This window comes from Cydia fagiglandana, chromosome 19, assembly GCF_963556715.1.
Source record: "Cydia fagiglandana chromosome 19, ilCydFagi1.1, whole genome shotgun sequence".
NCBI classification, from domain to species: Eukaryota; Metazoa; Arthropoda; class Insecta; order Lepidoptera; family Tortricidae; genus Cydia; species Cydia fagiglandana.
Window position 1 is genome coordinate 14348881 of NC_085950.1, and position 16048 is coordinate 14364928.

Here is a 16048-nt window from a genome sequence, read left to right on the forward strand (position 1 = left end):
TCAAAGTTATTTACATCTCGTGCGCTTTTGAATCCCTTACTACGCTCAATATTCTAAATTAGATTCACTCGCTACGCTCGTGTTTATAAATTATTAAATTTATAAAGTGAATACAGCGTATAATATAAATGTAACCTAAAATTAAAATAAATCTACCTACAAAACTAAACTAACATTAAAATAAACCTACTTAAAAATTAAACAACAATAGAAAAAAAACTTGATTACCCAAAGATAAACTTGAACTAGTTAATCGTCGAGCGCCCACTCGTTCTCCTGAAGGAAAGAGTCGACAACCTCCCTCATCGATAAGTTAGGGATGAGCTGATCTGCTGTTAGCTCCACGCGCGTCTGCGGATCGAAATAGCCGACGCGCTCAAGATGTTCTTCAATGTCTTTCCTCTCGTACGTGATGCCGCTCGGCGTGATCACCGGGTCCCTTAGTATTTCGAAGCTTATCTTCCCACATAGGTAATCGGGAACGTCACGTTTCCTTCTCCTATTATCTATTTTGGCACATAAATTATTTAGCTCGCTGGTGTACTTATTACATTCTTCTTCTATATTCGCCGTTTTTCCTTTCGCCGCTTTCCTTTTTCTACGCTGCATGTCTTCACTTATTAACCTATTCAGATATGTCTGAAGTTCAATTTCCTGTATGATACTCTTCTCTTCCTGAACATCCCATCTCTTTTTCCTGGCAATACGGAGCTGTGCAGCAATTTCATCACCAAAGTTGAGTTTTTGCTCTCTGGCAAGGTCATCGGCTCTATGAAGATGTTTGACAGCTTCATCATAGAACTCAAGTTCCACCAGAGCTTGTCCTAAAAATAAGTGTCCCTTGATCTGGTCATAGACAATGTCAAGTGCGCGGCGGCAGTCTTGGCAAGTGGCTTCCCAGCGCTCCACTTTGAGATGGCATAGTGCTCTTTTTGTGTAGTATGTGGCAACTGAGGGATTCTTTATTATAGCCTTCGTATAATAATTCATAGCATCTTCGTAACGACGCAAACTAAAAAGTCTGTTTCCTTCTTCTTTCAATTTTTTGTCGCTAAGGTTTGCGGTAGAATAAGTTGAAGCTAAGTGTAGCTTTTGCTTACTCATTTTACAGATCTAAAACTATTTACGCAATTTTCTTACACTCGACTCGAAAGTACCAATTTTATTATTTTATTGACAGGACAGACTAAATTTTATTTTCCATTATTACTTCTACACTCCATAAGACAAGTGGTTGTATTTCGAGGAAATTTATAAAGTGAATACAGCGTATATCTAATATAAATGTAACCTAAAATTAAAATAAAACTACCTACAAAACTAAACTAACATTAAAATAAACCTATGTACTTAAAAATTAAACAACAATAGAAAAAAACTTTATCACCCAAAGATAAACTTGAACTAGTTAATAGTCAAGCGCCCACTCGTCCTCCTGAAGGAAAGAGTCGACAGCCTCCCTCATCGATAAGTTAGGGATGAGCTGATCTGCTGTTAGCTCCACGCGCGTCTGCGGATCGAAATGGCCGACGCGCTCAAGATGTTCTTCAATGTCTTTCCTCTCGTACGTGATGCCGGTCGGCGTGATCACCGGGTCCCTTAGTATTTCGAAGCTTATCTTCCCACATAGATAATCGGGAACGTCACGTTTCCTTCTCCTTTCATCTATTTTGGCACATAAATTATTTAGCTCGCTGGTGTACTTATTACATTCTTCTTCTATATTCGCCGTTTTTCCTTTCGCCGCTTTCCTTTTTCTACGCTGCATGTCTTCACTTATTAACCTATTCAGATATGTCTGAAGTTCAATTTCCTGTATGATACTCTTCTCTTCCTGAACATCCCATCTCTTTTTCCTGGCAATACGGAGCTGTGCAGCAATTTCATCACCAAAGTTAAGTTTTTGCTCTCTGGCAAGGTCATCGGCTCTATGAAGATGTTTGACAGCTTCATCATAGAACTCAAGTTCCACCAGAGCTTGTCCCAAAAATAAGTGTCCCTTGATCTGGTCATAGTCAATGTCAAGTGCTAGCTGGGGTTCTAAGGTCCACCACCTTGCATTTTGGAGACAAAGCAAACCGCTTGGAACAGGTGTTCCTGGGGATGATCTGAGCCGATTAAGCCCGGTTGCCAAGAGGTTCCACCCAGCAGGTGGGCAGGGGAGGGGGGGCAAAAGTGGCTCCGGCGCGCCTCACTCTAAGCTATATATCTGCATACATCTAGCAAGTATATCAAGTTTGGTGTCTTTTTCGTGTAATTCGAGGATGAAGAATTCATTTCTGTGACTACATTTTCACTCTTCCATACAAAAAAATCGAGAAATTAAAAATTCCAACAAAATCTTTTCACTTTTTTTTTCGAAAATCCTCTACAAAATTAAAACTATGAGGATTTGCTCTAGAAAAAAAATACCTGTGAATAGCCCAGTTATCCTACTATATAGAATAGTAAACTTGTTAAACATTTTTTTTTCATAACTCTGATAAAAAAAATGTTTTGTGTCGCGCGGCGTACCTGCATTGTAAGAGCGGTATGCAGCGTTTAGGATTTTTAAGTATGTTTCGATGGTTTCTGATAAGTTGTTATTCTTCTGGTTGTAGAAAATTACTTCTGGACGTGATATATATACAAATATAAATTAAACGTATAAATATAGATGTTGGGAAAACTTTAGCCAATAGAGTTATTATAAATGTGATAAAATTAACAAAGCAGATGTTTGATTAAAATGCGGGTTAAAATACGAGTAAGATATATATTGTTCGCAATTGCCACTACATGCCCATGGGTCCGTGCATTTTAGTTTTTTCTTAACGCAGTTGCACCTCCCTGCGCATTTTGTTTTGCAGCGGCAACGAATAAGCTCTAAACAAGCAGCAGCCGCCGCAGGTAGGCTTGTACATATGGGCTCCCAATAACCATTTTGTTTGGACCAGCTCCAGTCAGCAGGACATGGAAGCTGTTGCTGAGGGGCTATAATCTGTCCCCAAACATAGCCTCCTTGGTAAACTGCACGGAGAATATGTTTACGTAGGTAGCGCATCTTCCATTGGAGGCAGATTCTCTAACTGAAGATTATTTTTTGTAAAAAGTACTTTTCGGCACTCTTTTACACTTGTACTTGTACCTGATCCGAACACTGTAACACAATGCATAGTATCAAAATAATGTCTAAGGACCAATTCACATCTCGTAATTCAAATCTGTTCAGATTTAATATTGTAAGACTCTTACTTGTCATACAAGACAATAACATTTTTTTCCAAAATTGGCTGCTCAATGTTGTTTTGTTTACCGTATTTAAATCCCTCCGGAACATTACAAGGACCACTAAAACCAGGATTGTCAGATCCCTCATATTTCCCACTTTTCTGTATGCTGTATGTCTCACATGGACACTAAGGGCATCCGAAAAACAGAAAGTGAATGCACTAGAGATGTGGTGCTGGAGACGAATGCTGGGCATATCATGGACTGAGCATCAATTATTGAGGAGCTTGGCATTAAAGAGCGGTTGCTTTCTACGGGCAAAACTCGGTACTCAACTTCTTTCGACACGTGTCTCGTCGAGACGGAACCTCTACAGAACGTCTAGTTGTGCAAGAAAGAGTAGGAGGTGACAGGGCTAGGGGAAGATCTCTAATGAGATGTACTGACCAAACCAAATCAGTGTGTCGGTCACAGTAAGCGAATGCTTACGGAAAGCAGCTCTACGGGAGGAATGGCGACGTGTCGTTAAATGAGTCGCTCAAAAGTTTTCATAATGGCCACGATCACTCTATCAAGAGTGTAACGAAGAAGAAGGCCCTCCGTTACAGCAGGATATGCGCTTTAAGCTTGAAATACGCTTTTTTTCCCTTTCCACACACAAAAGAAACTGTGTTGTAACCTGAAAAGGCGTGGAAGAATGGCAAGACTACTATCCTTTCTGGTCCTGTAAAATAAATCATATATCTATGAGTTACAAATAAAATCATATATTTAAAGAAAGTTTGCAGCACGTGACCATTAGCCCAGTTGACTTGTCTCTTATTGCGGTGACATATTTATTTATTTTATTTACAATTAATGGAAGAACTACAAACGTTAGCTTAAGAAAATGCAATAACATGGCACGAGAGGAACAGGTGATTCTTTCCTGTGCCAATCCTCCATTAATTGTAAATAAAATAAATATGTCACCGCAGTATACGAGACAGCTCACCAGGGCAATTGGTCAAGTGCTGCAAACTTTCTTTAAATATATGATTTTATTTGTAACGCATAGATATATAATTTATTTTACAGGACCAGAAAGGTCAGAAGTCTTGTCATTCTTCCACACCTTTTCAGGTTGCGACACTGTTTCTTTTTTGTATGGACAGGGAAAAAAGCGTATTTCAAGCTTGGAGCGCATATCCTGCCGTAACGGAGGGGTTTAAATACGGCAAACAAGGCAATATTGAGCAGGCATTGCCAATATTGATAAAAATTGTTATTGTCTTGTATGGCAAGTAAGAGTCTTACAATAGTAAGTATGGACAGATTTGAATTACGAGGTGTGAATTGGCCCCTAGACGTTATTTTAACAAAATGCATAGTATTTTGTTACTGATTTTACGAGTACATCAGGTACAAGTACGAGTGCAAAAGAGTGCCGAAAAGTACTTTTTACAAAAAAAAAATCTTCAGTTAGAGAATCTGCATCCAATGGAAGATGCCCTACCCACGTAAACATATTTCTCCGTGCAGTTTACCAAGGAGGCTATGTTTGGGGACAGATTATAGCCCCTCAGCAACAGCTTCCATGTCCTGCTGACTGGAGCTGGTCCAAACAAAATGGTTATTGGGAGCCCATATGTACAAGCCTACCTGCGGCGGCTGCTGCTTGTTTAGAGCTTATTCGTTGCCGCTGCAAAACAAAATGGGCAGGAAGGTGCAACTGCGTTAAGAAAAAACTAAAATGCACGGACCCATGGGCATGTAGTGGCAATTGCGAACAATATATATCTTACTCGTATTTTAACCCGCATTTTAATCAAACATCTGCTTTGTTAATTTTATCACATTTATAATAACTCTATTGGCGAAAGTTTTCCCAACATCTATATTTATACGTTTAATTTATATTTGTATATATATCACGTCCAGAAGTAATTTTCTACAACCAGAAGAATAACAACTTATCAGAAACCATCGAAACATACTTAAAAATCCTAAACGCTGCATACCGCTCTTACAATGTAGGTACGCCGCGCGACACAAAACATTTTTTTTATCAGAGTTATGAAAAAAAAATGTTTAACAAGTTTACTATTCTATATAGTAGGATAACTGGGCTATTCACAGGTATTTTTTTTCTAGAGCAAATCCTCATAGTTTTAATTTTGTAGACGATTTTCGAAAAAAGAAGTGAAAAGATTTTTTTGGAATTTTTGATTTCTCGATTTTTTTGTATGGAAGAGTGAAAATTTAGTCACAGAAATGAATTCTTCATCCTCGAATTACACGAAAAAGACACCAAACTTGATATAGTTGCTAGATGTATGCAGATATATAGCTTAGAGTGAGGCGCGCCGGAGCCACATTTGCCCCCCCTCCCCTGCCCACCTGCTGGGTGGAACCTCTTGGCAACCGGGCTTAATCGGCTCACATCACCCCCAGAAACACCTGTTCCAAGCGGTTTGCTTTGTCTCCAAAATGCAAGGTCCCCTTAGAAAACAGGACCTTAGAACTTCTGCTATGCGCGGCGGCAGTCTTGGCAAGTGGCTTCCCAGCGCTCCACTTTGAGATGGCATAGTGCTCTTTTTGTGTAGTATGTGGCAACTGAAGGATTCTTTATTATATCCTTCGTATAATAATTCATAGCATCTTCGTAACGACGCAAACGAAAAAATCTGTGTCCTTCTTCTTTAAATTTTTTGTCGCTAAGGTTTGCGGTAGAATACATATTATTATGCTTTTGCTTGCTCATTTTACAGATCTAAAACTATTTACGCAATTTTCTTACACTCGACTCGAAAGTACCAATTTTATTATTTTATTGACAGCACATACTAAATTTTATTTTTCCCCTTTCCAGAAATGTTTTGTTTGACATTGACGTTTGTAGAACCACTCAATTTAAATGTTGTTCATTGCAGGTCGTCGTGCAAAGCGACGCCGACCTATTTGAGCTACGGCGTCGGCGGCGTGGGCTCCGTGCCGGGCTCGGGGTTCGGCGCGCAGCCCTCGCCCTACTACCCCTCCTACAATGGAAGCCTGACACAGACCTTCCCCCAGCAAGTAAGCCTAGCGAGTAGCTTAGGGCCACCCCACATCTAGCATCCCTCGAGCGTCGGCGTCTGCTCAGCGCCACTCAGCGCTATGGAAAATGACGTCGCTGCACAGTTGCGTCGACGTTGCTTCGAGCAGCGGCCGTAGAATTGTAGACGCCGACGCTCGAAAGACGCCAGATGTGGGGTGGCCCTTAGTAAAACGAACATTTTAGCAACCGGCCGCACTGTGCGTTTGGAGCCTAACTAGTCGCTTGTTCAAAACCAGAAAACAGGCCACCCTGGCCTTGAAATAAGATTACGTTACGTAAAGTATGGTGTTATAGCTATTTAGCTAGAGGTCATTCAATTCTGCGTGATTTTCACATACCTACTCTCATTTCTAACAGGACTATAGCAGTTACGCAAGCAGCTACGCGGAGCACAACGTCGCCCAATACAGCGGGTACTACGCAACGCCCAGCTACTCTCCCTATCATGCCGTCAGCTCGCCAAGCAGCAGCGGCAGTGCGGGACATACATCGTACCATCTCGGAGGCGCGTTATCAGGTACCTAACTTCCCACTCCTCTACTTCCTGTGTTTTCAGAACTCCTGGTAGTTGGGGGTTGACTGTGAAACTCTCAATGTTAAATGGTTGTAGCTTATAAACTCTTTCTATTTACCTACATTTTATAGTAAACTGGTCAGAACAAGTGCATATAGGTACTTAACTTCTTCTTGATCTTGATAACATGACAACATTTTATAAACGATGAAATAGGTAAGCAAATGTTTGATTTCTATTTACAGAATCTCTAAACTATACTTACATTTTAATATAGATTATTACATTTTATAATAAAAAGCGTACCTACATCCAAGGGTCATTCCTCTACCAAGAAGTTCTACAGTTAAATATAGCTTATTGTTAGGTATATATAATCCAATACACCTTTGTTAACATAGGAATAAAGAGAATTATTTATATAGATATACCTATTTGACCATTTCACCACTTTGGCTATCTAATCATTTTACATGATTTTTTACCTACTGCTACTGAAACTCCTTTACAAGGCACAAGTTGGCACTAGCAGCGCCATCTGTTGTCGAGTAGAAATATTAGATGCATGCTCAGTAGCTGCAGATATACAGCATAGAGGGCGGGTTGGTTTAGGTGGGGTTTGTTTTAAATTTTTGGTTGGTGTTGGCAGCACTGAGTTTCATTTCATTTCATTTCATTAGCAGTGTGAAAAGTTGATCTAAATAATAAAATAGTCTGTTTTCATCAAATCATAATACAATGAATGATAATACGCTCGACAATGATATGTGCGCTGTTTTGTTTATAGCCAATGAAAAGGCATAACTTGTTTGAATGGCCGCAGTGTTCTCGTTGTCAAAAAAAACTTGTTGCTAATGTCATGTCAGTTTCCACATCAAACAAAACATTGGTATCTCATTTTATTTTATTAGCTCTTAATTTATTACAGAAAGTGTAGTAATTATACTTAAATTAGGTGTTTACTAAAAGTGACTACTCATCACGTATATTTTACATAAAAATTGACGACGCTGCATCCCCAAACTGGCACAAATACGTAGTCTAAAACCGTACCTATTCAGTGTTTAAGTGTAAGACCCCAGCAAAATGAATAAAGAAAATGAAATGCATCCAAATAAGCGTAGAAAAATAGAGGAAAGTGATGAAGAACGGCACAGTGACCTCGACGATATATATTCAGATGATTGGCCAGATACAGAGAGCGAAAGTGGTAACGTTATTACACTTATTACAACTTACTTATATGCCCACATTCGGGCCTGTTCTTACGTACCTACTTTAAATGTTACTTCTCTCAGGTCTCATTTTCGTATTGTTTTATTGAAAAGCCTAACATTGCTATCAGAACTTAGTGCCTGGGACCTTTCTTTGTTCTGAGTTATAAGGGTATAATGTTGCTTGCTTTATACTAATTAAGATATAATTTTGTTCTAGAATCGCCATCGTCGATGCTCCCTTCATTAAATGACAACAATCCCTTATCTCCAATAAAAAATGAAATACATGCAGCTAGCCGGAGGTGCAGAGAGAACTCTGGGTAAGACACTGTTGAACTGTTGCAAATAATGTTTTGATTATTATAAAATAACTAGGGTTTCTGGTTTCTCGACCTTTTTAATTTCTCGAGGCACGGGAATTCTCGACCAAGATTTCTCGAGTTTCTCGAGTATCTCGAGAAATTTTGAAAGCTCCAAAAAACACCATGTTATTTTTTTTTTGCTTTTTTACAAATCAAACTCATAGGAATCGTGGGTGAGATCAATAATCAAACATATGGTACATTTTTAGTCACCATAAATTGCACTTAATAATCAAAAATACAACAACAAAAAAAAACTATACGTGAAAGCGTGCGCACCGGCGATGTGTTATGCAGTATGCTATAGTGTATTTCTTTAGGTATTCAACAAAATGTAAACATACACAATATGGTATAATATTAGGCAGCAATATTCAAGTCAATAAAAACTCAATGTGACAAAACTTACAGAAGTTTTACTACGTAATATTAATTACTCATACTTACTCAACGTAACAATAAAGCTGCTAAAAATTGTAATATTTTGCTTATAGGAATATATCGGGATGATTTGATTTATCAATAGTAATTTAGTTTTGTAATATTTGTTATTACACTTATTACATGGTCCTATAATTCGTTACAAAAAATTTTAAAACGTTTTTCAATAAAAAGACACTACTTGAATGTCATGAATAATATAGTTCAAAAGTTTAAAAACATGAAACGATAGGACACGGATCAAGGTAGTTTTTTATTTGGTTGGTAATAAATGTCTGAAGTAGGTTCCTACCTAAAATGTAAAAAAAAAATTGTTCATATTTATTTAACTACCTAAAGAAATACATTATAGACACATCATGTGTTATACGCGTGTTTTCTTTTTACTTATCACAAGAGATTTATTTCTCGAGTTCTCGAGGCATTGATTATTTTTTTCCCGTCTCGACTTAGGACAAATTTCTCGAGATTTCTCGCCTCGGGAATTCTCGAGCAGAAACCCTAAAAATAACCAGGGAATAAAGCTTAGCAATCTGTAACATTAAAAAATGCTAAACAATCTTGACATGTCTTTTTATTGAAAAATACTTTTGAAAAATAAGTCATGGCACATATGTAACAAGTATGAATCATATACAATTATTTACATACTTTTGCTTTCATAAGTAATAGTTACTGATTTGTAAAAAGAGTTTTCAATCAAAAGACTCGTCATGATCGCATAATCTTTTTATAAAAACAAACAATAATTAATGGCATACAACATTTGAATGCCATTTAATTTCAATAAAAAACAAGTTACAATACAACATAACACGCATATGTATGTACTTCCAAGTCAACACCAACAGCAAATTTACCCTGCTCAAATCTGCAGGAACAGGAAGTAAAAGCCAGAAAAAATTAACAGGTTTTTGAGAAATAGACTTTGGTTCTTATGATACCTAAATTTTTTTAACTTGATTACTTGAAAAAAGTTTGAATGTAAGCTGAATATGGCCTAATAAAATACTATAGAGACAAATTTTGATAATTTCTTCTAAACTATTAACTATCAAATCGATGGCCAAATCAATAGATCTTTTTGGCCCTCTCTCCGAAGACCTAAACATGATCAGTACTGGTCCAACATAGACCAATGTCTATAATCAAAGCATCACATTTGGTATAATCAAAGCGTGTTCTATAGCAGCGGTCGGGAACCTGCGGCCCGTGGACCGCATGCGGCTCGCGAAACTGTCACTTGCAGCCTGAGAGGCGCCTGGACTATTTTGTATGTAATAGTGACAAACGACAATGTCTCATAAAGTCATAAATATTAACATAGTGCGGCCCGCGTCACATCCGTTAACTACTATTGGCCCTTGGCTGTTAAAAGGTTGCCGACCGCTGTTCTATAGTAATACTCAGTGCCGGATTTACCACTAGGCTGAGTAGGCTGAAGCCTAGGGCGGCAGATTTTAGGGGGCGGCAAATTTGGGTCAAAAAATATATTTTATGTGCTGTTCAGATAGGGTCGACCAGAATTTATTTGTAAAATTTAAATAACAAGCATTATTTGGCGATTTTACCGCCCTCTGTCATGTCAAGACCCTTTATATTGAGACAGACAGACGGCCAACAAAGAAATCCTATATGGGTTCCGTTTTTTTTCCTTTTGAACTATACGGAACCCTAAAAATGTATCTACCTACCATTTTCTCGAAAAAATTTCGTTTTTATCTAATTACCTACAGTATTTGTGACCTATCTGACCACCATCTGACTACATTGTGAGTTTAGGATAGTCGTCGATTCTTCTGTCTTCGTGGTATTATGGATACGATTTTTTTTCCTTTTGAAGTACGGTACCCTAAAATTGTACCTACTTACTATTTTCTCGAAAAAATTTCGCTTTCGTTTTACTAACTACATTTTTTGTGACCCATCGGACTATATTGTGTCGAGTTTGGGCTGGTCGTCGATTCTTGTGTCTTCGTGGTATTGAATCTCACTAAATGGTTCCGATCCCATGCCGAAACTCAGGATCGATAAAGTGCTCTCGATACCAGATACAAGCCTTTCATGACTTTCCAGCAACACAGAATGAGGGATATTGGCACGGCCTGTGTTATACGTATCCCTACTACTGCCCTCTCTGCAATCTGCATTATCATTTATATGCAGCAATGATAGCACAGAACCTAGTGGAACGCCAGCGCTAATGTCCACACTATCGGAGCAGCTTCCGTCTACTATACGGCTCATATGCGTCTACTGGCCAAAAAGCTAGTGATTCATTTGTATAGCATAGTCCCTCGAGCAGACTCGATGCCAGACCCGACCGAACTCCTTAGCTATATCCAGCCTGACTGCCAATGCCTCACCTTGATTCTCAATGGCCAAAACCCAGCGGTACCCACGGGTCACCGATCAGATCAGGCAAATATAACGAGGTCGCATCGTCATTGAGTCACAAAAACAGCCCATATAAATCTGTATCTAGAATGTGACATTAGTGACGTCACTTTATATGCATTTTAATAAGGCCATGGTGTTGTACTATAAAATTAAACGCCTCTGATAGGAAAGTACTTTAAAAAACCTATAAGCTAGGCGGATAGGGGCGGCAAAATCGGCATAGCCTACAGGCGGCAAATGTGTAAATCCGGCACTGGTAATACTCAACATATTACCAACGTATATTCATTACTGTTCCAGTGAAAGCACAAGCAGAACCCGTGGCCGGGGGCGGCGGAACACGTCCTCGTCGCCGGCGCAGCACGTGCCGGAGCCCGCCACGGACCGGGTGTTCATATGGGACCTGGATGAGACCATCATCATATTCCACTCGCTGCTCACTGGGACCTACGCTACTAAGTATAATAAGGTACATTTATAAGGTGGTACACAGAGCTACAATAGTTATTTACGATACAGCCGGCCTAGCCAAGGTGACAATCGCTATCGCTTCGACAACGAAACGCTTTGTGTCTCTCTATCACTCTTCTTTATAAGTGCGACAGTGACAGTTGCGTTTCGATCGCTACCTAGCGTTAGCGATTGGCAGGTTGGCTACGCAGCCAGGTGCGAAAAAGAGGAAATTCGAAACGAGTGGCGATAAATTAAAACACGACCGAAGGGAGTGTTTTAAATCGGCACTAGTTGCGAATTACTTATTCGCACGTTTATCGTACAACGTTTTACAGTACATTTATGGCCCTTTAAAATTTGACATTCGCACGAAAATTGCTACTTTACGCACTAGTGCGGGAAAATAGGACCATATGTACTGTAAAACAGTTTTGGATGATTCATGGTTAGTTTCACTAGACTTATATCGACCGGGATATAAAACAATATCAAAGGTAATCATAGTTCATATCCTCCTAAGGCCCAAGGTCCTACATATAGTACCTCTTCAGTTCAATGAAATTTAAATCCTATTCAATTGGAAAAGAGTCGCTTTTACTTTGTTTCGTAAATTTTCCAACAACGCAAAATGAACTCTATTTCCTACATAATGGGTTTAAATTTCAATGGCAAAAGGATTTTTCATTTGTATGGCTGGGCCTTAGGAGGATATCCCGGTCTATATAAGTGCAGAGCTAACTCTTCAAGTATGTCTAGTGTTGCGCTGCATTTACTGTAAGTTATTTTTACAGTTACAGTACTGTAAAAAGAAAAAGGGAAGCCCAGGCAGTGCTAGTGTTATCCTAATCGTCTTTAAGGAGCCAAGTTAGCTTGGCCTAGTCAAACACTATGTCCTATAAACATTAAGGTGTAATAAAATGTATGTCTGTATTTTCAGGATACACAACAAATAGTACAGCTCGGATTCAGGATGGAAGAGATGATATTCAGCTTGGCTGATACACATTTCTTTTTCAATGATGTTGAGGTAAACATAGTATCCTATTAAAACACAATTAATGTTGCGATCAGTAACATAAGCTTGTATTTGTTGTATTTTTTTGGCTCTTTGTATCTATTATACTCTGGTAAACCTACTTTGTCAGTAGAAAAAGGCGCAAAATTTAACTTTACTAGAGTTAGATCAAGAAAAATCTGCAAGCGCAAGTATTCCAAGTGTTGTTTTAAATGACAAATTTCTATGAAATTGTTACTTTTAAATATATTTGGTCAAACCAAATTGTCAGTAAATAAGAACAAAAAAGTCTATACGCATCCTTTTGGGTGCTAGTCCTAGTAAGACAAATATAGTATGATCTCTGTCTATCAGTGGCGGCGCGTCAAACATATCCATAGGCAAGCCGGGGCTGATTTGGCTTACATATTATTTCATTTAGAACTCTGCTCAAATGTCCAAAATCAGGCAAGCCGTTGGGAATCGGCTTTTATGGGCGCGCCGCCACTGCTGTCTATGTTTGAAATAAGACAGACCTTTGACAAACTATAAATAACACTTGCACTGCGTATGCTATCAAAATCGTTGCAGACTTTTCTTGGTCTAACTCTTGGAGCGGAGTACCCTCCGCGCCAATTTTTTTTAAATTCCTCCTTTCTTACTTGTTTTTATAAGCTTTTATTTAGTTTCATCTGACTGTTGTCTGTCTGTCTGTCTGTAATCAAATCTTGCAAGTTAAATTTGATCCACTTCCCGGTTTCCGATTGAGCTGAAATTTTGCATACATACGTAAGTTGGGTGACAATGCAATATTATGGTGTCATCGAGCTGATCTGACGATGGAGACCGGAGGTGGCCATAGGAACTCTGTGTTAAAACAAAGAAACCTAATTGTGTATGGGGTTTTTAGATTTGTCACGATGAGTATTAGTTGCCTGTGGAAAATAAGTACAGTCGGCGATAAAAGCTTGTACCAAAAATTAAATTTTTGCCAAAAACTGTAAACCCTGTTTCACCCCAGGACTGCGACCAGGAGCACATAGACGCGGTGGCGGCGGACGACAACGGGCAGGACCTGTCGGCGTACAACTTCTCGTCGGACGGCTTCCACGCGGGCGGCGGCGCGGGCGCGGGCGCGGCGCCGCTGTGCGCGCCCGGCGTGCGCGGCGGCGTGGACTGGATGAGGAAGCTCGCCTTCCGGTATCGCAAGATCAAGGATACTTATAACAACTATAGAAATAGGTATGTTTGCTCCTAATGGGTCGGTAAATCCGGTCGAAGTATTGTACCATCGCCCACACTGTTAAGAATTCATCGGTAAACCTTATTACAAAAGGCATAAGGCCCACCGATGGACAATTAAGATTGTTGCTGTTTGTACAATAGATGGCACCGGCAGGCGTTAGAATTGTGTTAAATTCTTGTTTTTTGTTGGAAATTTATAGCCTAGTTATCAGCCCTTTAAGCCAAATCTCATAGAACAAAACTAGAAAAAAGGGAAAGCTATGATGGCGCCTTCTATGCCAACCTTTGGCAGTTGCCAACCCCATTCTTCTTAATCATCAAACAAATAAAAAATGTATACAATAAAAAAGTATTCATTCTTCTTAATCATCAAACTCTTATCAAAATTGTTGTACTTAGTTTCAAATTAGGGGTCATCCATTAATTACATCACAAGTTTAGGGGGAGGGAGGGGGTCAAGAAAATGTGAAATATTGTGACATGGGGAGAGACACAAACTTTGTGACGTCACTTTAACTTCAGCAGTAACCGAAAATTTATTTAAATTATTTTATTCGCTCTACATTTAAATAACAAGTTTTTAAAACGATAATCGTTTTTATTCGTTTAATTTTCTTTCCTAAGCAGTTTTGGGTTATAATATTACTAATATTTGTACCGTCCTAAGTATTATAATATTTTGATAAAATATTTATAATACTTAGGTACTTACTTAATTCGATTTGGCGATTTCGTAGAAAAAATGTGACGTCACACTAGGGGGGGAGGGGTTTGCCAAATGTGACCAAGTGTGACAAGGAGGGGGGGAGGGGTCGAAAACCTAGAAATTCGTGTGACGTAATTAATGGATGACCCCATATGTACTTGATTCTCATATCGTAACATTGAAATTAATGTTATTGTTATTAATTTCAGCGTTGGAGGCTTGCTAGGGCCAGCGAAACGGGAACAGTGGCTGCAACTACGAGCGGAGCTTGAGCAGGCGACGGATAACTGGCTCACGCTGGCCTGCAAATGTCTCAACATGATCAACTCTAGGTACTGACTTTAATTTGTTTAAAAATACACCTACATTGAACCATGGAATAAAAGTATTCATTTCATGTTTCAATTTAAGCCTAAACCAGTAATCGCATGACTGGTCAATGGGTTCAGGCAAACCCAGTCCCTTGTAATGTTTGAAGAGAAAACTTCTTTAGCGGCGCTGTGCACTTTTTGTGATGGGGAAAAAATGTTAAACTCGCGACAGGTCACGTGACCGTAAGATTCGTAAGACGTAAGACGGACACGTAGCCTGATCGAAAAACTGTTACAATGTCATTGAGTTTTTCACTTCTGCCGGCACTCTCTGAGTGCAACCCGTTGTTTTTTACAAGCTTTTATTTAGTTCACCTGACCGTTGTCTGTCTGTCTGTCTGTCTGTGTGTAATCAAATCTTGCAAGTTAAATTTTTGATTTACTTCCCGATTTGCGATTGCGCAGAAATTTTGCATGCATGTATAAATCGGATGACAATGCAATATTATGGTACCATCGAGCTGATCTGATGATGGAGACAGGAGGTGGCCATAGGAACTCTGTGATGAAACAACGTAACCTAATTGTGTTAGGGGTTTTCAGAATTGTCTCGATGAGTATTAATTGCCTGTGGAAAGAAAAGTACAGTCAGCGATAAAAGCTTGTACCAAAAATAAAATGTTTGCCAAAAACTTATTTCTAAAAGAAGCTTGTATCCCAGGGAGAACTGCGTGAACGTGCTGGTGACGACGACGCAGCTGGTGCCGGCGCTGGCCAAGGTGCTGCTGTTCGGGCTCGGGGGGGTCTTCCCCATCGAGAACATATACTCCGCCACTAAAACTGGTCAGTACCACAGAATAACTAATAGTACTACCGTACAGATAGGACACTTCCTACAAGGGTGAATCAACTTTTTCTTGTCACTAGTTGCCATAGTTACGGTCGCCTGGGTCACTCCTAAAATACTAGATTTTTCTTATTGAAATGAACCAAACTTGAATTTGTTGGTAGTTATAAGGCTTTTCCATTATGGGACACCTACTAAACACGTTTGTAGAACATGGTACAGCAGTTCTTCTAACAAACTATGCTACTACAAAATCTCCAGCAGAAGGAGCG

At 39.2% G+C, this 16048-nt stretch overlaps 3 protein-coding genes across 3 annotated transcripts in view; 1 reads left to right on the forward strand and 2 right to left on the reverse strand.

Moving 5' to 3' along the window:
- Positions 1–16048, forward strand: part of LOC134674243 (eyes absent homolog 2) — a 64338-nt gene that overhangs the window by 42240 nt on the left and 6050 nt on the right. Inside the window, exons 7-14 of the mRNA XM_063532307.1 lie at positions 6123–6264; positions 6644–6803; positions 8235–8337; positions 11521–11689; positions 12611–12700; positions 13689–13909; positions 14828–14950; positions 15651–15772. Coding sequence (XP_063388377.1) covers positions 6123–6264; positions 6644–6803; positions 8235–8337; positions 11521–11689; positions 12611–12700; positions 13689–13909; positions 14828–14950; positions 15651–15772 — 1130 coding nt within the window. The remainder of the gene's footprint in view (positions 1–6122; positions 6265–6643; positions 6804–8234; positions 8338–11520; positions 11690–12610; positions 12701–13688; positions 13910–14827; positions 14951–15650; positions 15773–16048) is intronic.
- Positions 177–1104, reverse strand: LOC134673831 (E3 ubiquitin-protein ligase CHIP-like). The gene has a single exon (XM_063531860.1). The coding sequence runs from the start codon at positions 1102–1104 to the stop codon at positions 250–252; it is 855 nt and encodes a 284-aa protein (XP_063387930.1). The 3' UTR covers positions 177–249.
- LOC134674045 (E3 ubiquitin-protein ligase CHIP-like) lies at positions 1409–5956 on the reverse strand. The gene is given in 2 exon segments (XM_063532095.1): positions 1409–2028; positions 5707–5956. Coding segments are annotated over 2 exon segments (867 nt in total). The 5' UTR covers positions 5954–5956.

Bases quoted from the DNA above. Each gene is read 5' to 3' on its own strand.
- LOC134673831 (XM_063531860.1), bottom strand. From the start codon at position 1,104: ATGAGTAAGCAAAAGCTACACTTAGCTTCAACTTATTCTACCGCAAAC.